At 47.5% G+C, this 17850-nt stretch overlaps 1 protein-coding gene across 1 annotated transcript; it reads right to left on the bottom strand.

Annotated features, from left to right (window-relative positions):
• Positions 1-614: 614 nt before the first annotated feature.
• Positions 615-7510, bottom strand: LOC110339538 (disks large homolog 5-like). Its single transcript, XM_040737119.1, has 6 exons — positions 7342-7510; positions 6154-6313; positions 4333-4476; positions 3513-3693; positions 2176-2291; positions 615-1086 (listed from the first exon to the last, which is right to left on the bottom strand). Exons 1-6 carry the CDS (start codon positions 7460-7462, stop codon positions 930-932), a joined length of 879 nt encoding a protein of 292 aa, XP_040593053.1. The 5' UTR covers positions 7463-7510; the 3' UTR covers positions 615-929.
• Between the last annotated feature and the right edge of the window lie 10340 nt (positions 7511-17850).

Genomic DNA, 17850 nt, shown 5'->3' with positions numbered 1-17850 from the left:
CGAAATTATAACAACCATTAGGAATGATTTAGTCAAGAGCAGAAGCTGGAGATATGACACATATTCTAAGAGCATTTCCTGCTCTCTCACATGGCACCTAACAACCATTGATGACAGGGGGACACAATGCCCTCTTCTGGCCTCTGTGAGAACTGCAAGCATGAGGGACAATTGCAATATCATGAGCAAAGGTGGTTATCAAAAGCTATTTCCCATAGTGATGTGTTGTGTGTTTATTATTGATGGTGTATTACAAGAAAACAGAGTCAGATACCTTGGTTTCCTGATATCTTTTATGAAATTATTTTGTGTTTTGAATGATTTTGTTGCTCAAGAGTGTATAATTTGGTCCTTATGACCAATTTGTGAAAATATGTCTATAGAGTACCATATAATAGTCATAGCTAAATAGATAACAGCGTGGATACAGAATGGAAACAGATTCCTCATAAAGTCTCTATCCAAGCCCTAAGTTCTGCTATCCACACTCAAGGCCAACAAATACCTATGTGGTCAATGCTGGCTGGGAACTCACTATGTAGCCCATGCTGCATGGAACTTGCAGAGATCCACCAATACATGCGAGCTGTGGGGATACAGGAGTGCGACACCAGACCTAAAGAAAGACTTGTGTTTAAGTGTGAACAGTTGCAAGTTGCTTTATTATTCATAAAAACAATTTTTCAAAAGGGGCTTTAAAATGGTAGTCAATACAAACAGGGAATAGCCTTAACAAAATATGAGAAACAATAACAAGAACAAAAAACATCAAAATAGCAAAACTATAACAAAACAACCAAAAGCAAAAATGTAAACCAAAAACCAAAGGAAAAAATGAGATAAACAGCATTCTCTTGCCACAGTTTGAAAGGTACAGATGTAAGCCTGGAGTTGGCCTTGCCAGGAAGTCATCAATTTTAACAGGTTTTTCAGGATGAGTGTAGGAATTCCTCTCTTGCATCTGAAGAGTTCAGTACTTGCTGGCGATTAGGCTCAGCAGGAGACTCTTGCTGTAGCAGATCCTTCTGCAAGTGGCTCTCATCCTGGGCAGTGTCCTGTTCCAGCTGAGGTTGCAGTTCTGTGGACCTGGGAAAGGAAAGCAGTTAAGACACAGGCCAGGTGGGAACCTGCTGCGTCAAGCTCCTCGCCCCTCCACCTCAGCTGTGCTGGACAGTCAACATTGATATTTTGACTGATGTCATTGTTGGTACCCACATAGAATAAAGATAACAGAATAGCTGGATATGTAACTTTTCTCGGTCCTAAACTCATGTCATGACTTAAACTAAGCACTGTGTGTTTCTACTTTCTAGTAGAAAGAATAGGACCTTCTCCTACAGTTTAATAACATTTTGCAAACAGCAGCAGCATATTAATACAACAGTCAGCAGCATAGGGGCAATACACACATTCAACATGATGAGTTATTGGTTGACTACATCATTTTCTACATACATATAATACAGCCTCGCTCCATGAAACCTGATCTAGTTCATGAGGCTAGTTCAATTCTCACATCGAGGAGGTACCTTGAACATGAACAGCACACAAGATAGAGAAGCATTTCCTGAGATTGTTCCTCTGAACACTTGCCCTGCCTGGGACCAAACAGACTCTTTTCATGGTCTTAGGACTAGAGCTGGAAATCCACATGCTCACTCACTCTGGGAAGCTGTGACAGAACACTCCCCAAAAGGATCTAATCTTGACTGCAGCTGAGGCATCTCTTGGTTTCCACTACTCTATCAAGAGAACCATTTGCATAGGAAATGGGTAAATGTTGCAGAGAGAAGTGCTCAAATTAGGAATCTCTTCTCTACAGGAGAGGTTCCTAAATAAATTTGTGATTTTAATCAGACCAGGTGATGCACATATTCAAATCCCATCACTTGGAAGGCTGAGGAAGACAAATCTCTGTCAGTTCAAGAAACTCCTGCTCAGAACATAGAGAGGTCAGAAGGCAGGAAGGGAGACAGTTCTACAGACACACTGATATCAAATGTATAGTTTTCTGGATGGAAATTCTTGTTGAGTGAACCAGTATGTTTCTCTGAGGTAGTCTTTCCCTGGTGGTGCTGAGATCCATGCATGTGAGAAGAAGCCCATAAATGACACAGATCCCAGGTTCAAGAGAAACACTCAGCTCTACCTCTTCCCCCAAGCCTGGGCTCCTACCTCATCTGGGAGACATCAAAGTGATGCTGCATCTTTTCTGCCAAATCCTTATTCTGAAAGGCCATCTCCTTCTGTTTCAGTAGGACCTCGAGTCTTTCTTCCAATCTCTTGAGTTCCTGTTCATTAGAAGATTTTGTTCTTAAGGAGGGTGACACACTGTCATACAGATGGAAACACATACAGAGGACCCCAATAGCTTGCTAGGCAGGATGGCCAGTAAAACACTAAGCAACTAGGGTAGTAAGGAACCCTGATTCAAGGTAGAGACTGACATCAAAGCCTGTGGTCTCCTAGGCCAATGCACACATGAATGATGGACCACCATACCCACATGATTAAACTACACAAAGATATAATCTCTCCCCCCTCTTTCTTTCTGTCTCTGTCTATTTCTCTCTCTCTCTCTCATGCACACAGAAAACACACACAAGGGGAAAGAGAGAGAGAGAGAGAGAGAGAGAGAGAGAGAGAGGAAGAGAGGAAGAGATAGGGAAAAAGGGAGCTGGCAGAAAGAAACAACATGACAGATGAGCAGGTGAGTTCAGACTAAACATTCCAACTCTTTTAGAGTAGTCTCACAACTCAGGCATCATTCCATGGGGCCTAATACTACTGTGGAACTGTGGATGATGTGATATTTTCTCATATCCATTATGTTGAGCTCATTAGAGAATTTTTCCCCTGAAGGCCCACATCTCCCACCTTCTACCATCAGCTTGTCAAAAGCTCCCAGCTGATCATCCAATCAACCCAGACTAAATTGTGATGGATGGGGAAAATGCCTGTCACCAAACAGAAATGATAATCTGCTACTGATGACAATCTGTCACTATGAAGTAACAGCTGGACAAATGAAGAGAACACATTTGGAAGCAGGAAAGAGGAGAAAGTCACATGTCACCCAAGCCATTGACAATGAAGCAAACATTTGTCACTTGCATGGGCTTCTCCTTGCAAACTGATTCCCACTATGATGTCACAATAGCACTGCCAAGCAAATGAATCTCAGGATCCAGAGCTCACTCACTCCAAGTTCTGTGCATAGAATCTTAACTATTGTCATGACATATACATGTGTGATATGTTACTGACCTATCCCTGTCACTGGACTGCAGCTTCAAGCAGAGCAGGAGGGATGATTTGCCAATTATCCAGTTTCCTAAGAGGCTAACTCAGCAGAAGTACTTGTACAAGGACACTGAATTGAATACTCTGATGTCAGGATAGAAGCATGGATGAGTAACATTATGTGAGAGCACAGATGGGTGGATGGGCAGACAGGCAGTCAAATGGCCAAATGGAGGAGACCTCCATCTGCACCACGCCCCTGCCCCTACCTGTTGCTGGATTTTCATGTCACTGCTCTCTTCGTCTTGGTCTTTACAGATAACATTCAAGTTCTTCAACTGGTGCTTAAGCAGGACCCAATCCTCCTGCAGTTTCCTTTTCTCCTGCTTCAGCATGTCCACCTTCTTGTGCAGCTGACTCTCTTCCATCAGGAGCCGGCTGTGCAGACCTCTGGAGACACTCTGCATAGTAAGGCCCTGCAACCTCCCTCTGCCACCCCTGCCTCCAGGAACCACCTCCCCCAAAGGCCCCATGTTTCCAGGAAGACACAGCCAAGAGTCTGATACAGCTGTGACAGCTGTACTCAGGAGGTCAAAATGAGAGAAAAGCTACTACCAGACATAACCAAACTACTGCGGATAACCCCAACACCAAAAGGGATCCATGTCCCTTGAATAGAAAGTGGATTCCCCTACCTGTCCAGGATAAGAGGAAACATCAGGAAGTAGTGGACAAATACCCTCCAAGTGAGGACAGGAGACCCAAGGTGAATATCTACAGGTTCCACAGCCACCAGACCTCTAAAGCCTTGGCCTGAACTCCAGAAGCCCAGGGCTTCCTGACCTGCTCCTCACAGTGCTAATTGCATTTCTATCTAGAGGGTCCTGAGGCTCCAGGACAATGGTGGCAGGGGCTTTCAGTCTCTTTCACACTTAGCAAAACTGAGTCCAAGAGACACATATCCAAGAGCTGCTTGCTAAGGAGCTGAAAGGCTTGAACCAGAGCTGTGGGCTCTCCAGTCCAGAGAAAACAGAAGGCAGAGGTGGCCATTCCACAGCTCATGGGGTCCACGCCAAGATGGGCTCTTACCGATAGAAGACTGTCTCCTTGTTCAGCTCACTGAACTTTTCTGAGATCTCAGTTTTCTCGTTCTCAAAAATTTTTAGTTCCCACAGGACCTGTTTGTGCTCCAACTTCAGTTTCTCATAGAATGGATTTGGCTTGTGGTAGGGTCTAGAAAAAGAAGGAAAGAATCCATGACCACAGGCCTCAAGTGTCATGTGAACTCAAGTTATATCCTGGCCTGCCACAGCCCAGTGGATGCCACATTCTGACTGCTGAATACTGGAACGTCCTGGTGCTTTTAAACTTGCTATACTGTCCCTGGGACAGCACTGGCTGGGTGTCCAGATGGAGGATGCCCTGGATGCAGGAGCTCACAAAGGGTTTGTGCATCTAGCAACTATGTTACCAGGAGTCTATGACTCAGGGCTTGGCACACCAGATACTGCAATGAGGTTTCTCCTGACTTAGAACATTGATTCTATGACCCAGGTGCCTATTGCCGATAAGTTTCAGCATGTAATTCTCGGGTTGAGGCCAAACACTAGGACAGCTATATAAACTTCCCAAGGGTTTGCTAGGTGCCACCATGGTGAGAAGTTAGGACAAGAACATTGATGCTTAAGTGGGGCTCCCACACCTCAGCAGTATTAGCGCCTGGTAACTGATGCAGGAAAATCCTCAGGCCCCACCACAGTATCCTGTTCCCCAGATTCCTTCAGGATACATGATCCTGCAAATGCATGTGTGAACACATGAGGGAGAGAGAGAAGGGAAAAGAGAGAGAGAGGGAGATGGGGAGGGGGATGAGGAGGAGAGAGGGGGAGGGGCAGAGGGAACAGAAAGAGCAAGGGAGAGGGGAGCAGACAGGGGGGGAGGGAGGGAGGGAGGGAGGGAGGGGAAGAGGGAGGGAAAGAGAGAGAGAGAGAGAGAGAGAGAGAGAGAGAGAGAGAGAGAGAAGGTGAGGAAACAGAGAGGAGGAGCAACCATAATCAGCTGCTAAAGTACTATGTGGAACACTATTGTATTGTCTAAGAGTATAATGCACAAAACTAGAGAGAAACGGAGATGAGTCCCAGGACCACACTGAGAAGAACCAAGTGGAACCATGCCTTCCAAGCTGCTACCACCAAAAACTCACAGATGCATGCTGGGAACTCACACGTTACTGACTCAATCCCTGAGTTTTATGTGACTGAGACCACAGGCTATGGTTTTCATTTGAAGAAAGCAGTGAAGTTAGAGTCTCACTCCCTCCAAAGCTTTGGGTCTGCCTCTCCTCTGAGAAGGAATTAGGTCATGAGGTGACTACAGAGTCACTCTGAAAGTGCAGCCTTCTAGAACCTAAGTACTTTTTGTAAATCAAAAGTTTTGTTTTATTTAAACAGCATATGTTTATTATTTTCCATACTACCCACAGTTTCCTCTCTGTCCTACTCTCCAGGTCTCCCCACATTCACCCTGCTTCCTATGTCCTCCTTCTGGTACTCCATCATCTCCACTCAGAAGGGTGCCAGCCTCCAATGTTCTTGAGCAAAGGATTGAGCTCCTTGCCTTGCATCAAGGCTATGTAAGATAATCCAGCATGGGGAAAAGGTCCCACAAGCCAGCTGAGCTCCAGGGACAGGTCTTGATCTCACTTCCAGGATCCTACAATAACACCAAGTTACACCACAGTCACACACACGGAGAGGGGCTAGGTCAGTTCCATGCAGGCTCCCTAACTGTTGGTCCAGAATCCGTGAGCTCCCATGAACTAGTCAGCTGTCTCTGTGGAACACAAGACCTCAAAAGAAAGGAGGTGAGGGTGAGTGTGGACAGTCCTGTGCGGTATGTATCAATGGATACCTATTATCCACAGTTCCTTCACTGATGAAGAGCAGGCGATCTCGCAGCTCATTCCTTTGGTTGGTCATCAGCTGCAGCTCTGTGCTCTTCTTCTCTATTTCCTTCTTCACTTGTTTCTTGGTGAGCAGCGTTGGCTGGGATGATGGATCCATAGGAGCCTCTGTGGGTAGATGAACACAAGTGAAATTGCATAGTGAGAATGAACAGACCACCCTGAGGTTCAAACAGAAAGATCATGTCTGGACTCCAGGGACAATCCAATAATTTTAGGTCATGTTTGGATGCCCCCTGTGTGGATCACAGCTCTCCCAACATTCTGTGGATATGTGGTTATATAAGCAGCCAGGGGTTTTAATCTATCTCCCTGCACATGCCTCATGTGAACACAGAGACCACCTTTCAGGATTAATTACAGTGACACCGCATGCAGCATGGTCCAGAGCCCTGAAGCCTGCCTGTCTTTTCAAAAGCCAGGAGACATGGCAAAGTACACACGCTCTCAGGTGCTGTGAGGAGCCCAGATCTCCTGCCTGTTCATTCCAGGTCCGTAGATGAGGACTGGAAGTCATGCAGGGACACAACATGGTCAAAATATTCACCAAGTCATCCCACACCACTGATGGCCCAAACCATGGAAGCTGGCATGAAGGAGACAATCGCTTCCCTGGAGGCATGCCTCTGACAGTTGTTTGACTACATGAGAGTATTGACTGCCACTCTCAACTGCTGATTCAGTAGCCAAAGGAGACCACTGTCAGGGAGATGTGAATAGAGGAGTTCTGCGGTACAGTCTGAGGACATAAAGTCTTAGCCAGAAGTACTCTTCTTTCCATGTGACAGACAGTCACTGTACCCAAAGGAAACTGCTAAGCATGAAGTGCAGTGATGCCTGCCCAAATCTGAGGACACATTAGTCCCTACTGACTCCAGGTGGTATCCTGTTGTCCCCACATTACACTACCGAGTGTGCTAAAGGTAAAAGCTAGGTGCTCCCAGCACAACAGCCTTGGCCTTGCCTGGTCCTGGCTTAGGGAACAGACAAACTCATGTTCTGGAATCATGGACTATCAGGAAATATGATAAGTCCATTTGCTTCCCAGAGGATCTAGCTTGTCTGTCCCATTACTGGAAGTCCCAGCTCAAGCCCACCTCCTCCAGGAACCTCCCCATCTCCTGCCCAGCACTCACTGTGCCTACGCCAGGACAACTTCTTTGTTCCTGCTTTATTTCGAGACCTAACAGCAGCTTCTCTAGTCTCTGGACGTTCTCCATGATCTCTCGCAAACAGAGACCTCAGTCTTGGCAACATCTCTAATGATAATCCAGAGTCACTGAAGTAATGCCCTAAGTGCAGTTGGTGTTGCTATAATACTGGTGACATCATGGAATACCATGAGCTTTCCAGGATACAATGGAATGCCCAGGGAAGGGCCTGCTGATGTCATGGTGCCTTTGCCACCCTGCTAATTATCACTCCATGAATGAACCAAAATCCCAGGTTCCCTTTCCAGGACCCTTTCTTGGAATATAGGGCAAGCCATCCAGCAACTCTTCCTTCCAAATCCAGAGTTTCCTTAGCTTGCATGGAAGCCCCATATTACTTCCCATGTGGAGAACTTAGTAGACACAGTCCACCATGGTGATCACCCACAGCCAGGACAGCACTGGGAGCAAACCCCATAGGACCCCTTGGTTATCACAAGTAGCAGATACCCAAGAGCCCATACGTCTCCACCTCATTAAGCTGAACACTGCTTGGGAATGACAATATGATAGTTACTTGATTGGGGATGAGATAATCTGCATATTGACTCAGATCTGATAGAATTTCAACTTGCTTTTTCATGTTTTAAAACTAAGCTATGGACATGGGCTCTATATGGGAAACTGGTACCCACTCCCTTCCATGTCCAAGTGTACGTGAGTGAGTACAGCCTTGCCCAGCTTTGATGAGTTGCATTGAAGGATGGTCAGATGTCTTTGTGGGTTTCACCAGCATGGTCTTGATCCTTTTGCTCATCACTCCTTCATGTCTATTCAGTTGAGGGACACCTAGGTTGCTTCCAGGATCTGGCTATTACAAATAATGCTGCTATGAACATAGTGGAACAGATGTGCTTGTTGTATGAATAGGCATCTTTCGGGTATATGCCTAAGAGAGGAGTTGCTGGGTCTTGTGCTGGGTCTTGTGGTAGACTGATTCCCATTTTCCTGATGAATCTCCATACTGATTTCCAAAGTGGCTTACAAGTTGGCACTCCCACCAGCAGTGGAGGAGTGTTCCCCTTTCTCCACATCCTCTCCAGCATAAACTGTTGTTGGAGTTTTTTATTTTAACCATTCTGACAGGAGTGAGATGCTAGAGCTCTGTGGCTGCCTGAGGGAAGTGCAGCTCTGTGGCAGCAACTTTTTCTCCAGACCAACACTCCTAACCCCAAACCAGGCATCCGGGGTTGGCCAGACAGGTAATCTCAGAAATTGACCGGTGAACAGCTTGCCCATGGTTGGGGGTTACAAGCTAAGGCAGACTGGGTCACTTGAGCAAACTCTGGAAGATCATGAGCTTGATACCCCCAGACCCCCATTGTGGTCTCTCAGTAGGGGTTGAGAATCAAATGGCAGCAACGGCCTGAGGGACAGAAGCCAATGGTGGAACTCTTGGTGCAGCTCCAGCTTGTACTTGGGATGATAAGTAAGGCTGCTCAGCTAATGGAACCCAGGGGAAACTGCCACTTCTCCCCTTAATTGCAAGTTCACAAGTTTAGGAGGAGTCCTCTGAACAGCAGGTCTGGATCAAGGAAATAGGATGAGTTCTTGGAGCAGAAGGAAGTCTGGGGCATGAGGAACGTGGGGCTGTCTAACAACAGCTGTGACTCCAGGTCCCATCTTCTGCTGGTAGCCCTATGGGACACTTGAGAAACAGGCTGTGGTGCAGTTTAGGCCAAGGCTCTCAGGCACAGTCCAGGTGCGGTGGGTCCTGAGCGAAAACCCAAAAACAAAACCTCACAGGTCCCAGAAGCCTCAATGCTCAGCCCTCCCCTGTGGCTCAGGCATCCTTTTGTCCAAGTTGAGGATGGAAAGGCAGTGAGGGCCTGAGGGGCAGAAGCCAATGGCATGGAAGCTGGGGAGCAAATCTGGCTTACACTAGGGGAGCCGAGTGAGGCTGTCCAGCTCATGGAAGCCGAGCTGAAGCTGTCACTTCTCCCCTCATTTGCAAGTGGGGCTCTCCTGGAAGGCCAGCACAGCGTGGTTTGCAGGAGCAGACTGAGAGGCTTGGCCTGGCTCAAGCCAAGACTCACAGAGGCCAAGGGGGGAGGAGAAGGTTGCTTGGAGAGGAGGGCAGAAGGGAAGCAAGGACACAGCTTTGTGACCTGCATGCCTGCACTTCCCCATCTGCTCAGGCACCAGGACTGGACGGACTCTGTTGTTTTCTGTACTAAACACGTGGCTCTTTACATCTTAACTGTAACTGCTCTAGAAATCATTATCATGAACATCCTTATTTGCTTTATTATTAAAAACCAGAATGGAAACTGGCTTTCCTTCATCTTTTGGTCATAATATCTATGTCACTTGATCTTACAGAGTTTAGACTTATCTAGTATGGAAATCTGTTGTCAATTAAATATGTTCAACTGTATACTGATGTGTGTGAGTTCACACCTGTGTCAGAGCAGGGTTCTGTGTCAGTAGAAAACTTGCATCCATCAATCCCAGGGGCAGACTCAGGAGTGCTGCTCTGTGAATTCCGTGGCTCTGGGCAGTGGGTAGACTTGTCACTACTGCGAGGAATGTGGGTGAGAGCAGATGACGGGGAGATGACCTGGACCAATGGTGCAGCGTTCAGTCCATGTCATCCCAGGATAGAAGGCTAACTGAGGCAGATGTCAACAAGCATTGGAACTGCTAATTTAGATACCATAAGGCCACTCCTTGAGAACAGCTTGAAGGTTTCCTTGAAGACTGGGAATGTTTATCTGAGAGAAGTTTAGTACACTCTGACTAAACAGTTTAGCCTGAGAAAAGCTGACAATAAACTGTTATCTCCCTGCACAAATGCAAGGAGAAGCAACAATGTTCTCTGTATCTGAGAGGATTTACCACATCAGGATTTACCAGCTGTGCTGGGGGTCCCCATGGAAGTAAGGCGTGGCTGAACATAGGCTCCTTCCAGATAATGGAAGATGGTCAAGGAGGCCCATGCCACGTGCTGGTGATGGTAGTGTAGAATGATGAAGCCTCAGTTAGTTTCAGTGTGGCTACAGGTATGTCTTACTGTGTCAGAGTCAGTTCAGAAAGAGGAGGTGACCAATGTCAGTCAATAACTGAAATCTACCTTCTCCTTCTCAGAACTAGAGCTCTTAGAAGCTAAGGTTTGACAGCACTATACTGGAAGCCACAGGGCTACTTCCTTTACACATTCAGTCTCAGAATCACTGCAGTCTCAGAAGTCACATACATTCCAGGGGAACTTCACAAGAATAAGGCATTCATCAGAAAGGATCCACACCTCACTACACTCTGAGCTCTGCTGTGTTTAAGGAGCCACATAAACCGTTCCTAGTTATGCTCTCCTTCAGAGGCATGTAGCTTTTCCTGTAGGCTCCACCCACCCATGCTAGTTTGAACTTCCTATTAACCCTGCTTAGTTGGTGCATCAGAAGGGATTTTTTAGCAAACCTACATACCCAGGAGGGTCTTCTCAATTCTGAATTTCTTCTGATGGACCTAATCTGCATTGTCCTGTAGATGAGAGGTGACATGACTGCTTCAACCCTGATAGTAAGAGATGATGAGGGATGATCCTGAACCAGGAGCACTCTTCTTGAATGCCTGCCATCCCAAGACCATCTGCCGTGCCTACCTCATGGAGCTGTCCCTACGTTGTCCAGGAGCATCTCTTTTGTTTGGGGGTGACCCAGTCACGCTCATACAATACACAATGCAGGAAGGGCAAATGTAGAGCACAGAGTCTGGAGTGCTTTCTCATTTTTAAGGTTTGTAGCTCTGTCAGAGGACCCAGAGAGCAGCTAACAAGTCTCTGTAATTCCTGTTCCATGTGGAATCCATTGCCCTCTTGTGGTCATTGTGGAAACTGCATGCTGTGCTGCATAGACAACATACACCTGAATATTAGGAAACGAATCTGAAAAAAAAAACTATGTGTGAAATATGTAGTTGAAGCAGCAGCACTTTAAAAGACACCATGTCCCAGTATGTTTTGGAGAGTTATGTTCTCTGCATTGCCATTAACACTGATACTATCTTTCAAGGTAAAGAAAAGCAGCTAGTTATGGGTTTCCTGGTTTCTTTATACTATCATAATGAAAGCGTACGTTTCCTGAGATGCAATAGAATACACAGTTGTGCTCTCTCCCTTTGCCCCCTCCTCTCCGTCTCTTCTCTCTTGCTCTCACTTATTGGCCCCTCTTCTTTCTCTCTCTCTCCCCCTTTAGTAAACTCCAAGTGGTTAATTAAAATACAAACAAACAAAACAAACAGAAAAAGAATACACAGGTGTATTTCTCAGTGATAGTATATGCATGACCATGTCAGAAACATGTCAACAGCATTTATTTGGAGTAGCTAACATGTGATATGACGTGTCAAATATGGATCTTTTGCATCATGGAGTAGGTATCCATGGAGTAGGCCAAGCCATCCACTCCTAAGTCACCATCTGTCTCTGGATGGGAACTTACAATGCAGCCAAATCCAGAAGTTGCAGAGCTCCATTCTATCTGTTGCATTTTGCAGTTACTGGACTCTGACCACACACTTGACTAAAAATCAAGTTTTATAATGAAGAGTTTATCTGTCTCATAGTCAAGATTGGCCCCTGTGCCTGCAGGAGGATTTCCAGTTCTTGAAGCACCACTGTATATCAGTTTCTTAGCATTGTGATGGGATTGATGTCTGTGGAGATGCCTCTGATGAGGCAGTTACAACTCAGACCCATTCCTAACCTGACCCTAGTCCCTGTCCCCACTCCACCATGCAATCTCAACTCAGAGGGCTTGTATGGGGTCTTCTCCTCTCCTGGATATTCAAAGCTGGCCTCAGTCTTCCACCCACAGTCCTGCCTGGGAAAAATGTGTTGGGTCACAGTCACAGCTACCACCTGCATATTCCCTCCATGGCTGAGCAAGTGCTGCCCCCAGGCTGGCAGAACTCACCAGCTTTCACCTGGCCCAGGTTATGGGACTCAGCAAACTGGTGAGGAAGGCCAGGAGCTCCTTCAGTGACTGACATCAGCCTCATCCATGAAGCCACGTTTGAGCTGGCCTCTCTGCCTCCTGGCACACCCCGGTTGACAAAAGGAGATGGACAGTCTCTTGGGTTCCTCGGAGACCGTCACTCATTCTGGGGCAGCGGTGGTTTCTCTAGCCTCGGCCCTGAGGGTGTTTCTATAGATGAGATCAGAGGCAGAAACCATTTCTAAAGCTCCTTGGATTCTTCTCTGCCTACAGGTACCAGCCAGCAGTGACCAAGTACCAGGAATCTGAGCAGTTCCACAAGAGACTTTACAACCAGAACCACCACTGGGCTTACCCTATGGTCTTTGAAAATATTGCAGATGAGGTACTGACTCAGTCCCCTCTCTGGTCTTGTCACTAATCAATGACTGGAGCTTTCCCTGGTCCCAGAATTGTGGTTGGTTATGTGGAGGGCAAGTTCAGAGGTCAGGACAGATGGGCTGACCTCTTTTAAACGAGGCTAAGGAAATCTTAGGACGTTTATAGATATATCTAGAAACTACCCCAAGCATGTGTTTCCAACTCTTAGGAAAGGCATATGCCCAACAAGGAAACACATTTTCAAATAGAAAATATGAAGCATCCACAACTCTTAGGTTCTTTGGCCCAGTTCCTCCATAGTTAATACATTTAATTTCCCTTGCCTATGTCTTACCCTGCCACTTATCATAGGTGAAATTCACCCAGATTCCAGCTCCTATTCCCCCAAAAGTGGAAGATACCCAGCAAGGTGTACATATAGGCCTCTCTTTGTGCTTCTCTGTGCCTCGGTGTGCTCTGATCAGGAAAAACCAAAGGGAATAGATTACCTGTAACAGAAAAGTCCTCTCAGATCCCTTCCACTCATTCACAGGCCCACGCCATAAGCCAAGACTGAGTCTCACCCCTACCTTCTGGAGTAAGGAGAGCAGCCAGAGATCCTTGAGTAGGACCCCACTGTCACAAAGAGGCTTCCAGCTTGAGACAGGCACAATGCAGCATCTGTGCAGAGAAATGGCACAGATGGGGTCTTCCAGAGCAGCCCAGCTGCATCAAGGCTGGGTTAAGATCTGCAGAAACCAGAGCTAGTGAGTGTGGCCTCTGCCTCCATCTGTGCAGGAGTCACGATCTCCCACAAACTGTGGGCACCAGGGTCTGCTGGGCAGCTCCACATCAGGCACAAGGGAAGACAGAGGCACCACACACTGACAGTATCATAAGCAGCCTTACCTGGATACATGCCCACTATGTTATGGGTGCCTTGAGGATAGGGGTAGATGGTGAAGTCCCTGACCACGTCTTTCCTTAAAAGAAAAGGAGCTTCACTCTGGCTCATAACCTAATATTATATAACAGAGATGCTCCTATTGTCTTGATGATCAAGGAACCCTAGGCTGAGTCCCCATTGGGAAGGCAGAAAAAACTGAGCAAGGCAGGATTTTCCCAATCCTTGATCCACCTCGAAGACTCAGTCCAGCCAGTATACTGTGTGCTTAGAACCTCCAGGGTGCTGAGGTCCAGACTATCATCAAGGTTCACTTTAAAGAAAAACACAGCTAACATGCTGTGTGTTCCAGAAGCATTGTTCCACACGTTTGCACTGACTGCCAGCCTCTCTCTCTCCATAGCCTTAGTGTCATGACACTGATGCTGTTGTTTCCAGTTGAAGACAGTGGCCAAAGCCACCCAAGTTGTCCTTAGCTCTGTGATGTCCCAGGATTTGATGCCAGGCAACTTGAGCCCAGAGGCTGTTCTTTGACCACACACGCTGAATTTCAAAATGCATACCCCTATAAGGTAATTTATAGCATCAAGATGTAGTTTTGCTGTCACAATATCCCTCTGCTCCACCATGGACATGAGCACTTTGAAGCCCTTCAGGGCCAAGCCTGGAGCAGCTGTGACTTATGGTGCTCTGGATGAGTAGTGTCCTCCCCCCACTGAGATAACTCTGAAACAAAGGATGGAAACATGGGCAGCTTATAGATATAAACACTATGAGAACATTTCAGATGATGGACTGAATCTGAGTGGAGACCCAGAGACTGTCTCTGCAAGGGTGAGCAGAGAAGCCTGATTGAGAAGATGCTGACAAGGCTTGGCTGGGTCACAGCACTCTGAGGTGCTCCTAGGAGGGAGAAATAGCCAAGTTGTCTCTTCCACTCTTCTGTGTTCCAGAGTCATGGGTCTGGCCAGAAGGAGTTTGGCACTGGGTTGGGTGTCTGCCTCCTGTAGCTACAGGTGGCCATGGCAGAGTGACCTATATGTACCCCATAGAAGAAGATCAGGTGTTCTGGAACCTGAAAACTCAACTTCCTGATGAGCAAGGAGGAGCTGGAGCTGAGACCATCTAAGATTACTGACTTTGGCAAAGACCTCTGTATTCCCCATCAAGATGCTGCCCAAGAGGAATATGTTGGATTTTCTGGATAAAGGAACAAGATGGTCAGTGTGGAAAACCTGTGTAGTCATCTTCTCTGGTGCCTAGGAGCTCCCTAATGTTACCAATTTGCTGTGAGGCCCCTGCCACAGCCCATCTACATTTGAGAACTGGCTGCCAGGCTGGGGCATCAGCTGTCTTAGACATCCAAACCCATCTAAAGTAGAGTCTGCATTTCTCTACTGCAACCCTAAAGGAGGCCACCAAGGCCTTGTTAGAGTTTTTCTAGACACTACTGGCTTCTCACTGCAGGACTGTAATAATGGCTGCCTGATCTTCATATATGTGGCCCCTCATGCTGTGGATTCTAGCAGGCACCATACTGTGATAGTATGTTATTTACGGTTTATTAAAGCTTGCCTGAGGACTCAGAAAGCAAAGTCAGCCTCAAGCTAGAGAGATAGGCAGTGGTGGCACACACCTTTAATCCCAGGACTCAGAAGACAAAGGCAGATGGAGCTCTCTGAGTTTGAGGCCGCCCAGAGCTACATGAGATTGAATCAGTCTAAAAGAGTAACAACAGAGTTCATGCCTTTAATCCCAGCACCAGAGAGATATAAAAGATAGGAGCAGGGTCTTCAGTAGGCTCAGTCTCTGGATTCTCTCCAGTCATGCTGAGGAGAGGCAGCAGTCTAAGGCTTGGTGGGAGCTCCTTTCAGGCTGAGATAGAAGTAAGAGCTGGTGGCTGGCTGCTTTGCTGTTCTGATCTTCAGCTTGAAGTTTGAACCCCTGTAGAAACCTGTGCTGCTGACCACGCCCACTTTGGGCATGGTTACAGGTGCATATGGACGTGGGAAATAAAGGGCTGTACAGGGGAGATGCTCTCTCTCTTTTCAGGGTTCCAGTCAGGTCTCGGAAACTGCTGAGACCAACCTGGGTTGCTGGTTTCTCTTGTTAGTACCTTGTCACAATAAGTAGTCACCTGTGTCCTTCATCAAGTATGCGATTCATATTTCAGTTACATCCCCGACTTCTGGAAAGAGACTGTGTTCACCAAGTCTCCTTACCAGGAATTCGCTAACCATCTTGTGAAAGCCCACACCAGAGTCTCTCTCTGCTCAGACGACCCACGCCCCAGCTGTGGCCACCACATAAGAGTTTTCACACAAGATAAATAAAGTGAATTAAGTCTGTTAAAAGGGGGGGGGCTGACGTGATGGCTCAGAGGTTAAGAGCACTGTCTGCTCTTCCAGAGGTCCTGCGTTCAATTCCAAGCAACCACACAGTGGCTCACAACCATCTGTAGTGAGTCTGGTGCTCTCTTCTGGCCTGCAGCATACACGTAGGCAGAACACTATGTACATAATAAATAAAACTTTTAAAAAAGCCAGGCACGGTGGCGCACGCCTGTAGTCCCAGGTACTTGAGAGGCTGAGACAGGAGGATCACTTGAGTCCAGGAGTTCTGGGCTATAGTTATGCTGATTGGGCGAGGTCAGCGGCACAGTTTTCTAAAATCTCTCCGTATGAATCCCAATATCAGTTTCTGGTTCTTTTACACCATACATGGTTAATCTTGCAACACTCTGAAAGGGCACTGTCTATGCACCAGTGGGCTGGAGATCCTAGTGGATTATGGGAGCACAGATGTCCAGGACTGGAGAGTGGAGCAGTCTGTCCCAAGCTGAATTTCCCATGTCTGTCAGCAAGGTTGGCCCTCCAAGTGGTCCAGCCCAAAACACAGCACTGTGCTCTGCAGACTCAAGAGCCTCTCCATCCATCTGTAACCCTCTTCCAGGCTGCAGATCTTTCATGTGCTCTTTAGAGGGGAGGGTGTCGCCTGTGAGATCAGCATGCAAGCAGCTATGGCGCTGTGTGGATGACACACACCTGCAGGCATGCAGACCAAGGGCACGGGTGTGAGCTGGGGCCTGAACACTGTCACTTGCCTGTTATCCCTGCATTAATTAGCCAGACACAGCCACAGTTCTGGAAGTCCTGTACTACAATGACATTGACTATTCCATCTACTCTCAATGAGCCCTCTGTGTCTTTGAGATGCCCACAACAAGGATGCCCCTTAGGCAGCATTTTTACTCCAGATTTACAGAGAAATTCTATGGTTGGGTTTGTTTGTTTGTTTGTTCATTTGTTTTTTACTCTTTGTGAGCCGCCACCCAGCTCCCAAATAAATACATGGAGACTTATTTTTATGAATGCTCTGCCCTAGCTTGGTTTATTTCTAACCAGCTTAAATATCCTGTTTCTCTCTAACTACATTTTGCCTCTGGGCCTTTATCTTTCTCTGTACTGTATATCTTTCTTTACTTCTTACTCCATAGCTGGTTGTGTGGCTGGGTGACTGTGTGACTGTGTGACTGTGTGGCTGGGTGGCTGTGTGGCTGGGTGACTGTGTGGCTGGGTGACTGTGTGACTGTGTGACTGTGTGACTGGGTGACTGTGTGGCTGGGTGACTGCGTGACTGTGTGACTGTGTGGCTGGGTGACTGTGTGACTGTGTGACTGTGTGGCTGGGTGGCTGTGTGGCTGGGTGACTGTGTGACTGGGTGACTGTGTGGCTGGGTGGCTGTGTGACTGTGTGACTGTGTGGCTGGGTGGCTGTGTGACTGTGTGACTGTGTGGCTGGGTGGCTGGGTGACTGTGTGACTGTGTGACTGTGTGGCTGGGTGACTGTGTGGCTGGGTGGCTGTGTGACTGTGTGACTGTGTGGCTGTGTGGCTGTGTGGCTGGGTGACTGTGTGGCTGGGTGGCTGTGTGGCTGGGTGACTGTGTGACTGGGTGACTGTGTGGCTGGGTGGCTGTGTGACTGTGTGACTGTGTGGCTGGGTGGCTAGGTGGCTGTGTGACTGTGTGACTGTGTGGCTGGGTGGCTGGGTGGCTGGGTGACTGTGTGACTGGGTGGCTGTGTGGCTGGGTGGCTGGGTGGCTGGATGGCTGGGTGACTGTGTGACTGTGTGGCTGGGTGGCTGGGTGGCTGGGTGACTGTGTGACTGGGTGGCTGTGTGACTGTGTGGCCATGTGGCTGGGCGGCTGGGACACCCCTTGTGTCCTCCTGTCCTCCT

This window comes from Mesocricetus auratus, unplaced genomic scaffold (assembly GCF_017639785.1).
Source record: "Mesocricetus auratus isolate SY011 unplaced genomic scaffold, BCM_Maur_2.0 Super-Scaffold_100676, whole genome shotgun sequence".
NCBI classification, from domain to species: Eukaryota; Metazoa; Chordata; class Mammalia; order Rodentia; family Cricetidae; genus Mesocricetus; species Mesocricetus auratus.
This window is presented reverse-complemented; position numbering and strand designations above follow the sequence as displayed.